Raw genomic sequence first — 13,986 nt, 5'->3', positions numbered from 1 at the left:
AAGTTCCTTAGACTCCTGGGTACTAATGTCCAGGTGGCTCCTCTACCTTTAGCAATTCCAGAGTGGGAGTCACTCTATGGAGGATGTTGGTAGATGTTTACACTCTTCTTGGGTGATCTTGAGAGCAGCACTAAGGTATTGGTGATTTAGTGTGAGGTGGGCATGAAATAAAAATGGGTTGGGGACTATCCTGGGTGAGGGAGAGTACAGGTGGATTTAAAGAAATAGCAAAAGCCTTCAAGGATTCAGGAAGCAGCAGGCACCTCACGGCTTGCAAGTCTATGAAAGGTGTCTAGCAGCAACACTCCATGTTCCACATCTCGAACTGTCTCAAAGGCTGCAGTAATCAGATTCTGTGTCATCACCTCCAGATCTTTGATTCCTGCCCGGAACCTATGTCAGTTGCAAAATAATATATGTTTAGATGAATAAGCCCTCATTCCTAAGCTCTGCCCAGTCCCACCTCAGATCCTTGAATTGTCTTTACAAAATCATAGAATAGTAAGAGTGAAAGGGGAGATCAGAGGCTGCATCATCCTACCCTTCTAATTTTCTAAAAACTGGTTCTCTCTAGCTTGTCCAGGCTGGACATGCAGAGGCTACCCCTGGGCCTTGGTCCCACATTGATTGACTTTGGTAGCTTTGAACCATTTCTGAGCTAGTTCACCATGCACTGGGCAATCTGGTGCATCTACCCAATGAACTCTCATCCATACTCCTTGGAGTTTATCATATTTTTTTTTTTCCTTTTTGGAGGGCAATTGGGGTTAAGTGACTTGCCCAAAGTCACATGCCTAGTAAGTGGGTCGAGTGTTTGAGGCTGGATTTGAACTCAGGTCCTCCCAACTCCAGGGCCGGTGCTCTATTCACTGCGCCACCTAGCCACCCTGAGTTTATCATATTAATGCTGGACTTTGTACAGATACCCAATTGGCTTAATCCATCACAGTTAGGAACTCCCAAACTCAAAGAGATCTTCCAGGCTCTGTCAGACTCCTGTGATGCCATAGGTCACCATACCTAACTCAACCCATTCCTGACCAAGAATCTCTTCTACAATAACTCTAACTAGTGGTTGTCTAGTTTTTGATGAAATCCACTACCTACTAAAGTGGCCCATTCCACTTTTGGACAGTTCTTTCTGTTACAAAGTTGTCGTTTTTTGTTTCCTATAAGAATCCTACATCTGCTTGAAACTTCAACTCATTGCTCCTAGAAGGAGAAGGGCTGGGCACATTTGGGGCTAAACAGAATAAATCAAATCCCTTTTCCACATGACAGGCTATAAATTCTTGAAGACAGCTATCATATCCCCCTACAAAGTTTTCTCTTTTGGGCTAAATAAATACCCCCAGTTCTTTCATTCAATCTTCATATGACATGTTTCTCCAGTCCTAACACTATCCTGGTTCCCCTCTTCTATACACATTATAGTCTGTCTACTTCCTTCCTAAAATGTGGTGCCCAAAACTCAGCAGAGTTCAGTTATGTGACAATCTAACCATTTCAGAGTATGGTGAAAACATCACTTCCCTACCTCTGGACACTATGCCTCCCTTAATGCAGTCTAGAATGGCATTAGGTTTTTTGGCTGCCATGTCACACTACCACTTTGAAGTGAGCCCATAAGGCTCCCATATCCTTCTCACCAAAACTAATAAACAGTCATATCTTCTTTATTCCATACTTGTGAAATTGATTTTTTGAACCCAAGTATAGGATTTTGTATTTCTCCTTATTAAATTTCATCTTATTCAATTCAGCCCATCAATCTAGCTGTCAATATCTTGATGATTCTGACTCTGGCATTTACCTGATCCTTTTATACTGCCTGGAAAGTTGACAAGGCATTGATTAAAAAGTTGAGTTAACATAAGACTAAGGACACATTCCCTAGAACACTCCATTATACATGTCATGACAAGTGACATCAGCTTAGAATAACCATTCTTAGTTGGATCCAGACCAAACCAGTTCCAATCTCACCTATCACCCAGCCAATATTGCTCCATCCTGCCCATAAGGCTAGCACGAGAAACTTTATTGAAATATAAAATATACCATAACTATAGCATGTTCCTAATCTGTGGGTCTTGCTACCCTGCAGACATGAGGTTAATGTGGCATGTCCCTGGTCTTGAAGAACAGGCTTTCAGGGATCACTACATTCCTTTCTAAGTATTTATAAACTGTTCCTTTAATTACATGCTAAAGAATTTTCCCACTCAAGCTGACTGGTTTGTTTTACCCTCTTTTTTTTGAAAATCGACACATCTGCCCTTCTCCAATCTTGTGGCACCTTTCCCATTCTTCAACACCTTTCAAAGATCACTGATGGCAGCTCAACAATCATTCGTGCCAATCCCTTTCAGCAAGATGGGATGTAGTTTTTCCAAATGTCTTGAACTCAGTGAGGGCATCTAGATGACCACTGTCTCATCTCTCTTGGGTTTTCTCCACCTACTAATTATTTGCATATTTTTCTTCCTAGTCCAAATCTCACTCTTAAAGATATGCATCAGATATCACCCTCCCTGATCCTGTCACCTTCTATTCTTCTATTCACTTTTCGATTTCTATTCAGCCCTCCTTCTGCCCCCTTCCTTGGCTTCACCCTTTGGTTCTCCCTACCTATTATAATCCTCATGCCAAGATGTGTTCTTAACATCTAGGATGCCCCCACGAACAGCCCGTAGCATGTGCAGATTCTTATGGAAGATGTCCTCAATCTCCATCAAATTACGTGCTATTTGGGGCCCTTCAGCACCAAAGAAACAAGGCATATCTTCCTGCTGGCCATCCTCCCAACGAGCAAAGTGGTACTGGCAGTCACAAACCTAGAAGAGATTTCACATTTGGTCTCCTGCTTCCTCCTTCTTAGCCTAGGAGTTCCCAGCTAGAAGCTTGGGGATTTTGCTATATACACTGCATCTAGTAAATACAGTCAATAAGAGACATAGGTTACTGGGTTGGAATTAAGGATAAAGAACTAGATCTAGGATAGGCCTATTAGGCCAATGATAATGATGATTTTAAGAGCTTAAAGAGAAGAAGGAACATCCAGATGATGGAGAGCTTGTAGGTGGGCTGAAGAGGGAAGGAGTGGAGCCACAATGCAGTGCCTGGCACATAGGAGCCACTTAATAACTACTTGTTGATTGATTAGTCCCTACTCCTCTGTCTCTTCAGGCTCCTGAACAAGGACTCTGTCATTGGCTTTGGTTCCCCACCTTAACCAAAGTCTCCACACCTCAATAAGGTCCTTGCAACGCTGCACAAAGGCATCAACCTGGGCAAATATGCTTGTCTGGTCCAGGACCCAGCCCCGGTTGGAGAACCTGAGTTGGAAAGCAGAAAACACAAGTATCACAGTTTTAGATCCATTGGCAGGAGCACAGGAGTCTGTAGCAGAGAGGTTAACTCTAAGGGCTTACAGTGGGAAGAAATAGAGACAGGAAATGATGCATCTGGGTTCTAGGAATGATGAATAATCAAAACTCTGGGGTCCATTTATGGAGGGAAAGAGAGAGAAGGGAGGTTACTGGGAACAGATATGGGTTACTGGAGAGAGGCTGGAAGTAGAGAATAAGATTCATGGGTCCAAAGAGAAAGACTAAGTAGAGATATGAAATTTGTGACTATAAGAACTAAAAAATAAAGAATTGGTCCAAGAGAGATTCTGCTGTCTTTGGGGTTATGGAGGGGTCAGGGAAAAAGTGATATAACCTACTGGGTATGTAATTGTACAGCATGCATGTAGTGGTCTTTCCAGGCTTGACAGCATGCTATGCAGCTGCGTAGACTATCTTTGCTAGAATTGACATAGCCTTCAAATATTCGGTCCAGGGAGATGTCATGGCAGCACAAACGTATGATCTCATTGCTCATCTGCAAAGACGCAGAGATTTAACCCATCAAACTATAGTCTCCCCATCCCCACCCAATAATCCCAGTCCTTTCTTTGAGTTACTCTGACCACATCCCCAAGTCCTCCTCCTTGTCACCAGACTTGACTCATGGTTTCCTTTGCCTCTAATGGGAATCCAGTCCCAGCTAAGTACTGTATATTGGTTTATGAACCTTCATACTTTGGCTTAGGTGGCCCGTTGGCTCTAACTACTTTATCATCTCTCACAAAGACTCTGGTCTCCTAACTGGTGTCCCTCATTCTAGCCTCTCCCCTCCATCTCTAATCTGTCCTTCATGCATCTATCAGAGTAGTCTTTTCTAAGGTTAATGTTGATCTGATGTACAAAAACTTTTAATGGCTCTCTACTGCTTTTGGGATAAAATGTAAAGGCTTTAGACTGGAACACAAGGATCTTCAGAATCTAACTCCCTTCCTAGCCTCATTTTGTATGACTCCTATTTATGCATTCTATGTTCCCATTAAACTGGGCTACTAAGTCATTACCCAAATTTTCCCATCTCTTGTGCCTCTGTGCATTTGTATTAGCCATTCCCCTAGGCCTGGCCCACAGTCTCTTCTCATCTCCACCTTTCAAAGACTTTACCTTCTTTCAAGGCTCAGCTTGGGTGCCACCTTTTGTATATAACCTTTCTTGATTCCACCCTTTACCCCAAATGTTAATGGCCTCTCCTGCTTCAAAAGTGCCTAGAGGGATGAGTTCTCCCTTACATATACCCCATAATTCCTTGCCTTATGTTATAATTCACTGTGGATATGCTATATCCCCCAGTAGAATAGAAGTACTTTGAAGGCAAGAACTATTTTGTTATCCCCAATGCCTTGCAGATGGTAGTCACTTAATAAAAATTAATTGCATTGAATTTATTTAAATGAAACTCTCAAATTCACCCCCCACACATACCCATTAGCCTCATCCATAACCACTGCCCAGCTGGCTCCTTTGTAACTCAATGCTGCCTTACTTGAGGGATTCTACAACTTTGAAGGAAATGGCCTTGTCCAGTTTTCATTTTTAAATCCCTCCTGCTTCAGTGGATATAGAATCATCATTCTTAGTAAATGCTAGGTAAATGTTTGTTGAATTAAATCCCAGCACAAGGAGAAAGAAGACAGCAGGTCCTCCATAATTCTAATCCTTCCTATCAGAACCTCCCATCTGAAAATCCTCCTTCCTAAGACCTCATTCCTCCAAACACAAAGAATTCAGCGCAGGTACCTACCTCTTTGGGGCCTGAGGCAGAGAATAATTTTTGAAAACTTAAATGTTCTGTCTGGCCTTGTGTTTTTCAAATGTCTCATGTGATCCTCACAATGACTCTGAGAAGCAGGTAATACTATTGTCCCCATTTTACAGTTGAGGACACTGTTTAAATGACTTGTCTTGGGTCACAAAGCTAGTAAGTATCTGAGGCTGGATATGAATTCAGGTCTTCTTGATGCCAGGCCTAGCACTCTATCTACTACACCACATAATATGACACGTAAGCCTGAGAACCCTGGAAATAGCAGCACACACCTCCAACCAGATTATAGGCCCTGCTTCCCTCAGGGCTCCTTCAGGATTGACAACATCCCAGAGCCATCACCAAGGGAAATAACTCTTGTGAATATACAAGCTGCAGGTGCTGTGGCTTAGAAGATACCACTATTAAAGACACAGGACAAAAAAAGTTCTAGCCATCAAATCCTTGCCACTGTCAAATGGTTCATCAGGGACGAATATGGTTTTACCAATGGAAATGATACATGCTTTGCCACTGTACCCTATGGACCATTGGGGCTTTCTATATGACTTGTAGCTAAAACCTCCTACATATATTGTTTACCCCTACTAAAATGCAAGCTTCTTAAGAGTAGGGATGGCCTTGCTTTTCTGACTACCCTTCAGTACCCTTGAGGTCCCCTCTGAGCCTTAGATCATCTTTGGCTGACTGAACTTAGTGAACAAGTCTTAGTAAACTATAGAAACAATAAACCCATCCTCATAACACAGACCTTCCGGAAGAGGGAGGTGAGCCTCTCACGAGTATTATAGAAAGGAGAATTGACCCAGATGATGCGGATGAGACTGAGCAGTAAAGGGAATTTACTAGGGATGTCCTTAGGCCGCAGAACTGCCAGTTCCTGATAGGGCTCCTTCAGAATTGACAAGAAGGTCAGGTTGGACTGTGCTTGCTGGGAACCATCCTACAGGTGAAAAAAATGCTGAGTTAATCATCAGGGAACACATTAGAACTAGGGCTCTTCATCTCATTGGGTCCCCATCCTAACTTGCCATCTCTGTGATTATCCATCTTGATCTACCTAACCCAGTATCAATCACCCTATAATGCTCTCTCTCCTCAGAATTTCTGCCTATTGCTTGCACTGTATTTTCCCTAGTTTATATGTTCTCTGAGAGTATTATATCTTTTCTCATAAATATGTACCCTATAATCTCTATTAGAGCAAGTACCCTAGGGAGAGGCTGTGTTCCTATTTCCTCTCTGTTCCAGACTCTGCACACAATAGTCTCACTACCAGCTATCCAATCCCCAATACATTTTGCCCAACAGCCTCTCTCTCTGTCTCCCACTGTCGGCCTGTCTGTCTCTCTTTCTCTTCATATATATGTATATGTGTACACACACACATGCACACGCACACAAACCCCAAGGGATAAAGCCATCATCGCTCATCAACCTCTCCTCCCTTCAGATGCACTTCATTCCTCTACGTCATTTGGCTCATAAGTATAGGCAAAGAAGAAGCAAAACTATCATTTTTTGCAGATGATATCATCTACGTAGAGAATCCTAGAGATTCAACTAAAAATTAATTGAAACAAAAAATAAAAAACAAAGTAGCAAGATAAAAATAAAACTCACAAAAATCATAATCATAAAGCCCAGGAATGTGAGCAAATGGTATAAAAAAATCAGACTATAGAATCTTACTTTGGTAACAAAGAAGATCAAAACATACAACCACAAAAAGACAACAAAGTCAAATCCAAAGCCTCCAAGAAAAATATGAGTTGATTGCAGGTCATGGAGGAGCTCAAAAAGGATTTTGAAAATCAAGTAAGAGAAGAAGAGGAAAAATTGGGAAAAGAAATGATAGTGATGCAAGAAAATCATGAAAACGAGTCAACAGCTTGTTAAAGGAGACCCACTAAAGGAGATCCAAAGAAATACTAAAGAAAACAACACCTTACCTAGGGGCAGCTAAGTGGTGCAGTGAATAGAGCACCGGCCCTGGAATAAGGAGGACCTGAGCTCAAATCTGGCCTCAGATACTTAACACAAAACTAGCCATGTGGCCTTGGGCAAGCCACTTAACCCCAATTGCCCTACCTTCCCCCCTCCAAAAAAAAACCGAAAACACCTTAAAAAATAGACTAACCCAAATAGCAAGAGTTCCAAAAAGTCAATGAGGAGAAGAATGCTTTAAAAAGCAAAATTGGCCAGATGGACAAGGAGGTCCAAAAGCTCACTGAAGAAAATAATTCCTTAAAAATTAGAATGGAGAGAGGCCTGGAAGATGATACCATGGCGCAAAGAGGCCTGATCAACGTGGGATAAGTTGACCCACCAACCACAAGGGCCACTGCCAGGCCTATAACCACAGGGCTGGGACTGGAGGGAACAGGGTAAGAGTCAAATGCAGGGCCCCTGGCAGGGGAAGCAGCTACTCCTGGGACTATAAATCCACAGCCTAGAAATTTAAAAAGCCCCTATCTGGACCTCAAGGAACTAGGATGGCAGAGTGAACACTGGCTGCTCCAATCCCCACCTCTGACCCTGAAAACATAGTAATTATTGCCCCCAGGTCAAAACCTTAAACAGTAAAGGCTTGGGAACCCTAGAGGAAGGGCATGGCTAGGACCCTGCCTCAAAATTGGTAAAAGCAGACTGCAAAGACAGAGACTATGGAGTCCTACTATTGTATGAGGGAGGAACCAAATTCAGAGGGAGACAGTGTTGACTCCACACTCACAGCTGAAGCCTCAACAGGGAACTGGTCTCAAGCACAGAAAGCATTCCTAGATGAGCTCAAAAGGAACTTTGAAAACCAAATTAGAAAGATAGAAGATAAAATGAATAATTCTTTTAAAATCAAAATTGCAAAATTAGGAAAACATTACAATGAAGAAAACAGCTCCTTAAAAAGAAAAATGTGTGATATGGAAAAGGAGCTCCAAAAACTAACCGAGGAAAATAATTTGCTAAAAACTAAAATCAACAAAATTGAAGCAAATAACTCTAAGAGGATCCAAGAATTAGTCAAACAAAACATGAAGAATGAAAAATTAGGAAAAGAGGCAAAATATCTCAATGGAAAAATAACTGACCTAGAAAACAGATCCAGGAGAGACAATCTGAGAATCATTGGCCTACCGGAAAATCATGATGAAAAAATGAGCCTGGACAACATCTTCCAAGAGCTCATCAAGGAAAACTGCCCTGAGATACTAGAACCAGAGGATAAAATAGAAATCGAGAGAATCCACTGGTCACCTCCTGAAAGAGATCCCAAATTGAAAAGTCAGTGAAATGTTGTGACCAAACTTCAGAACTACCAGGTAAAGGAGAAAATACTATAAGCAGCCAGAAAGAAACAATTCAAATATTGTGGAACCACAGTGAAGATTGCATAGGATCTGGCAGCCTCTACACTGAAAGAGCAGAGGAAATGGAATACAATTTTTCACAAGGCAAAAGAGCTCGGGTTACAACCAAGCATCACCTACCCAGTGAAACTGAACATATTCTTCCAGGCAAGGAGATGGTCATTCAACAATATAAGAGGTTTCCAGACCTTCCTGATGAAAAAGCCAGAGCTCAATGAAAAATTCAGCCTCCAATTACGAGATGCAAGAGAGACATAGAAAGGTAAAGAAGGAAAATACACACACACACACACACACACACACACACACACACACACACCCTGTTATTTAATAAGAGCAAACTGTTTATAGACAAGTAGAGTATAGGGGTTTAAATTATACAAAATGACAATTTAAAAAACCTTATTAAGGGCTACAAAGGCACTGCAATGGAAGAAGAGGAAAGAATGAAGCAGAAAAGGGTAAATTATGCCACACAAAGAGGCATAAAAACAATATAGTAGAGGGAAAGAAGGGAGGGAGATAAGCATTATATGAGCTATGAACCAATGAACCCTCATTGGTTCTGGTGCAAGGAGGGAATAACACAACCAGTTAACCATAGGACTCTATTGAGAAGTGACACAAAACGTATAGAGGGAAAGAGGCAAGGGAGAGGAGCCTTGCATGAGATCTGTTCCTGTCAATCTTGGTTCGAAGAAGAAATAACATACTACATTAAGTATAAAAATCTATCATATGCTACAGGCAGTAGGAGGGGGGAAGGGCTAAGAAAGGAGAGGGGTTAGAAGAAAGGAAAGAAGTAAGGGGGAAGGGGAGGGAAAGGAAGGGGACTGATAAGAAGGGAATACTGAGGGAGGTGGTAGTCAAAAGGAAAACTCTTAAGGAGGGGAAGGGAGAAGGGGAGAAAAATAAAAGCATAAACAGGGGAGGGAATTGGATGGAGGGAAAGAGACAGATAGTAACCGTGAATGTGAATGGGATGAACTCTCCCATAAAACAGAGGAGGATAGCAGAATGGATTAAAAACCATAATCCTACAATATGCTGTTTACAAGAAACACATCTGAAACAGAGGGATACACACAGGGTAAAAGTAAAAGGCTGGAATAAAATATATCATGCCTCAGCTAAAGTAAAAAAAAGCAGGGGTAGCAATCCTTATCTCAGATAAAGCAAAAGCAAAAATTGACCTAATTAAAAGAGATAAGAATGGAAACTATATCCTGCTAAAACGCACCATCAAGAATGAACCAATATCATTACTTAACATATATGCACCAAGTGGTATAGCATCCAGATTCCTAGAAGAGAAGGTAAGGGAATTAGAGGAAGAAATATATAGTAAAACTATACTAGTGGGAGACCTTAATCTCCCCCTCTCTGAACTTGATAAATCCAACCTCAAAATAAACAAGAAAGAAGTTAAGGAGGTGAATAGAATCTTAGAGAGGGTAGGTATGATAGATCTCTGGAGAAAACTGAATGGGGATAAAAAGGAATATACCTTCTTCTCAGTGGTACATGGCACATACACAAAAATCGACCATGTACTAGGACATAAAAACCTCACAATTCAGTGCAGAAAGGCAGAAATATTAAATGCAAAGGGCCATGGATAGAGTAAAAACTAATTGGAAACTAAACAATTTAATCCTAAAGAATGAGTGGGTCAAGCAAGAAATTATAGAAACAATCAGTAACTTAATTCAAGAGAATGACAATAATGAGACAACATACCAAAATTTGTGGAATGCAGCAAAGGAGGTTCTTAGGGGAAGTTTTACATCCCTGAGTGCATACATGAATAAATTAGAGAAAAGGGAGGTCAATGAATTGGGCATGCAATTGAAAAAGCTAGAAAAAGAACAAATGGAAAATCAGCAATTAAATATTAATTAGAAATAATGAAAACCAAAGGAGAGATTAATAAAATTGAAATTAAGAAAACTATTGAATTAATAAATAAAACTAAGAGCTGGTTTTATGAAAAAGACAATAAAATTGATAGACCCTTAGCCAATATTATTAAAAAAAAGAAAGAAGAAAACCAAATTATGAGTATCAAAAATGAAAAGGGTGAATCTACCTCCAATGAAGAGGAAATTAAAACAATAATTAGGAATTATTTTGCCAAATTATATGTACATAAATTTGACAATCTTAGTGAAATAGATGAATATTTACAAAAATATAAGCTGCCCAGATTAACTGAAGAGGAAGTAAATTACTTAAATAACCCCATCTCAGAAAAAGAAATTGAACAAGTCATCAGTGAACTCCCTAGGAAAAAATCTCCAGGGCCAGACTAGCGAATTCTATCAAACATTTAAAGAACAATTGATTCCAATACTCTACAAATTATTGGGGAAAATTAGTGAAGAAGGAGTCCTACCAAATTCTTTTTATGACACAAATATGGTACTGATACCTAAATCAGGAAGAGATAAAATGGAAAAAGAAAATTATAGACCAATTTCCCTCATGAATATAGATACAAAAATTTTAAATAAAATATTAGCCAAAAGAGTACAGCAACTTATCACAAGAATAATACACTCTGATCAGATAGGATTTATTCCAGGAATGCAAGAATGGTTTAATATTAGGAAAACCATCAGTATAATTGATCATATCAATTATATATAAATAAAATTTATTTATTTATAATATATAATATTATAAATAAATAATAAAACTAGCAGAAACCACATGATTATCTTAATAGATGCAGAAAAGGCTTTTGACAAAGTACAACATCCATTCCTATTAAAAACACTAGAAAGTATAGGAATAAATGGAGCCTTCCTTAAAATAATAAGTAGCATCTATTTAAAGCCATCAGCAAGTATTATATGTAATGAGGGTAAACTAGAAGCATTTCCAATAAGATCAGGGGTGAAACGAAGGTGTCCACTATCACCCCTCTTATTCGCTCTAGTACTAGAAATGTTAGCAATAGCAATTAGAGTAGAAAAAGAAATCAAAGGAATGAAATTAGGCAAAGAAGAGATCAAGTTATCACTCTTTGCAGATGATATGATGATATACTTAGAGAATCCTAAAGAATCAAGTAAAAAACTACTTGAGACAATAAATAAATTTGGCAAAGTTGCAGGATATAAAATAAACCCACATAAATCCTCAGCATTCCTGTATATTTGTAATGAAATCCAACAGCAAGAGATAGAAAGAGAAATCCCATTTAAAGTTACTGTAGACATTATAAAATATTTGGGAATCTACCTACTAAAACAAATCCAGGACCTGTATAACTATAACTACAAAACACTTTTCACACAAATAAAGTCAGATCTAACTAATTGGAAAAATGTCAATTGCTCATGGCTGGGTTGAGCTAATATAATAAAAATGACAATTTTACCTAAATTACATATTTAGTGCCATGCCAATTAATTTACCAAAAAAATTAATTTATAGAACTAGAAAAAATAGTAACAAAATTCATTTGGAAGAACAAAAGGTCCAGAATATCAAGAGAATTAATGAAAAGAAATGCTAGGGAAGGTGGCCTAGCTATACCAGACTTTAATCTGTATTATAAAGCAGCAGTCATCAAAACGACTTGGTACTGGCTGAGGAATAGAGCAGTGGATCAATGGAATAGATTGGGTACATGAGACTCAGCAGTCAATGATTATAATATTCTACTCTTTGATAAACCCAAAGACCCCAGTTTTGGGGATAAGAACGCACTATCTGACAAAAACTTCTGGGAAAACTGGAATATAGTATGGCAGAAACTGGGCATAAACCATTATCTAACACTGTATACCAAAATTAAGTCTAAATGGGTACATGATCTAGATATAATGGATGATACTGTAAGCAATCTGGGAAAGCAAGGAATAGTTTACCTGTCATATTTATGAAAAGGGGAAGACTTCATGGCCAAACAAGAATTAGAGAGCATTATAAAATGCAAAATGGATAACTTTGATTACATGAAATTGAAAAGCTTCTGTACAAACAAAGCCAATGTAACCAAGATTATGAGGGAAGTGGGAAATTGGGAAAGAATTTTTACAACCCATGTCTCTGATAAAGGTCTCATTTCTAAAATATATAGAGAACTGAGTCAAATCTATAGGAACACAAGTCATTCCCCAATAGATAAATGGTCAAAGGATATGAACAGGCAGTTCTCAGAGGAAGAAATTAAAGATATCTATAAGCATATGAAAAAATGCTCTAAATCACTATTGATTAGAGAAATGCAAATTAAAACAACTCTGAGGTACCACATCTCACTAGTCAGATTGGCTAACACAACAAAATAGGAAAATGATAAATGCTGGAGAGGATGTGGAAAAATTGGAACACTAATACATTGCTGGTGGAGTTGTGAACTGACCCAACCATTTGGAGAGCAATCTGGAACTATGCCCAATGGGCTATAAGTAATTTCATATCCTTTGACCCAGCAATACTTCTAGGGTTGTATCCCAAAGAGATCATAGAAGTGGGAGGAAGATCCATATGTACAAAAATATTTATAGTAGAGCTTTTTGTAGTGGCAAAGAATTGGAAATTAAGGGGATGTCCATCAATTGGGAGATGGCTAAACAAGTTATGGTATATTAATGTAATAGAATACTATTGTGCCATAAGAAACAAAGAGCAGATGGACTTCATATTTACCTGGAGAGGCTTATACGAACTGATTTGAGTGATAAGAGCAGAATCAGAAAAAATTTGTATGCAATTACAGATACAATGTATGTGTGACAACCAGCTTTGATAGACTGGACTCTTCTCAGAAATGCAGGGCTATAAGTAAACTCCAAAAGACTCATGATGGAGAGAGACATCTACATTCAGAGAAAGAACTAGAAAGAAAAGAGTTTGAATGCAGATTGAAGCAAATTACTTGCTCTCTTTCTTTTTCTTGTTTGGTTTTGCTTCCTCTTTCCCATTGTTCATTCCATCTGATATAATCCTTCTTTATAACCTGACCAATGTCTAATGTGAAAATATCTGCAGATCCTATACCTGATTGTATGCCGCTATGGGGGGGAAGGGGAGGGAAGAAAATTTGAAACTCAAAGAAGTGGGAAACTGAATCTTGTAAACTCAAAGTAAACAAACAAATTAATAAAGACCAAAAAAAAAAAAAGAAGGGGGGGCGGCCAGATAGCACAGTGAGTAAGAGCACCAGCCCCAGAGTCGGGATGACCTGGGATCAAGTCCAGGCTCAGATACTTAGCACCACACCCAGAAACAAGTGTAACCTTGTAACCTGTGTAACCTTGAGCAATTTACTTAACCCCAATTGCTTTGAAAAGAGGAGGAGGAGGAGGAGGAGGAGGAGAAGGAGAAGGAGAAGAAGAAGAAGAAGAAGAAGAAGAAGAAGAAGAAGAAGAAGAAGAAGAAGAAGAAGAAGAAGAAGAAGAAGAAGAAGAAGAAGAAGAAGAAGAAGAAG

General features: G+C 39.2%; 1 protein-coding gene across 1 annotated transcript in view; it reads right to left on the bottom strand.

The window, feature by feature from the left end:
- Positions 1-13,986, bottom strand: part of DNAH2 (dynein axonemal heavy chain 2) — a 132,965-nt gene that overhangs the window by 102,680 nt on the left and 16,299 nt on the right. The window contains exons 7-9 of the mRNA XM_069104179.1: positions 5,927-6,118; positions 2,632-2,837; positions 264-393 (exon numbers count right to left, since the gene is read on the bottom strand). Coding sequence (XP_068960280.1) covers positions 264-393; positions 2,632-2,837; positions 5,927-6,118 — 528 coding nt within the window. The remainder of the gene's footprint in view (positions 1-263; positions 394-2,631; positions 2,838-5,926; positions 6,119-13,986) is intronic.

This window comes from Petaurus breviceps, unplaced genomic scaffold, assembly GCF_028583685.1.
Source record: "Petaurus breviceps papuanus isolate PSGF00001 unplaced genomic scaffold, PetGlider_PUasm1.0 673, whole genome shotgun sequence".
In the NCBI taxonomy this organism is placed as follows: domain Eukaryota; kingdom Metazoa; phylum Chordata; class Mammalia; order Diprotodontia; family Petauridae; genus Petaurus; species Petaurus breviceps.
This window is presented reverse-complemented; position numbering and strand designations above follow the sequence as displayed.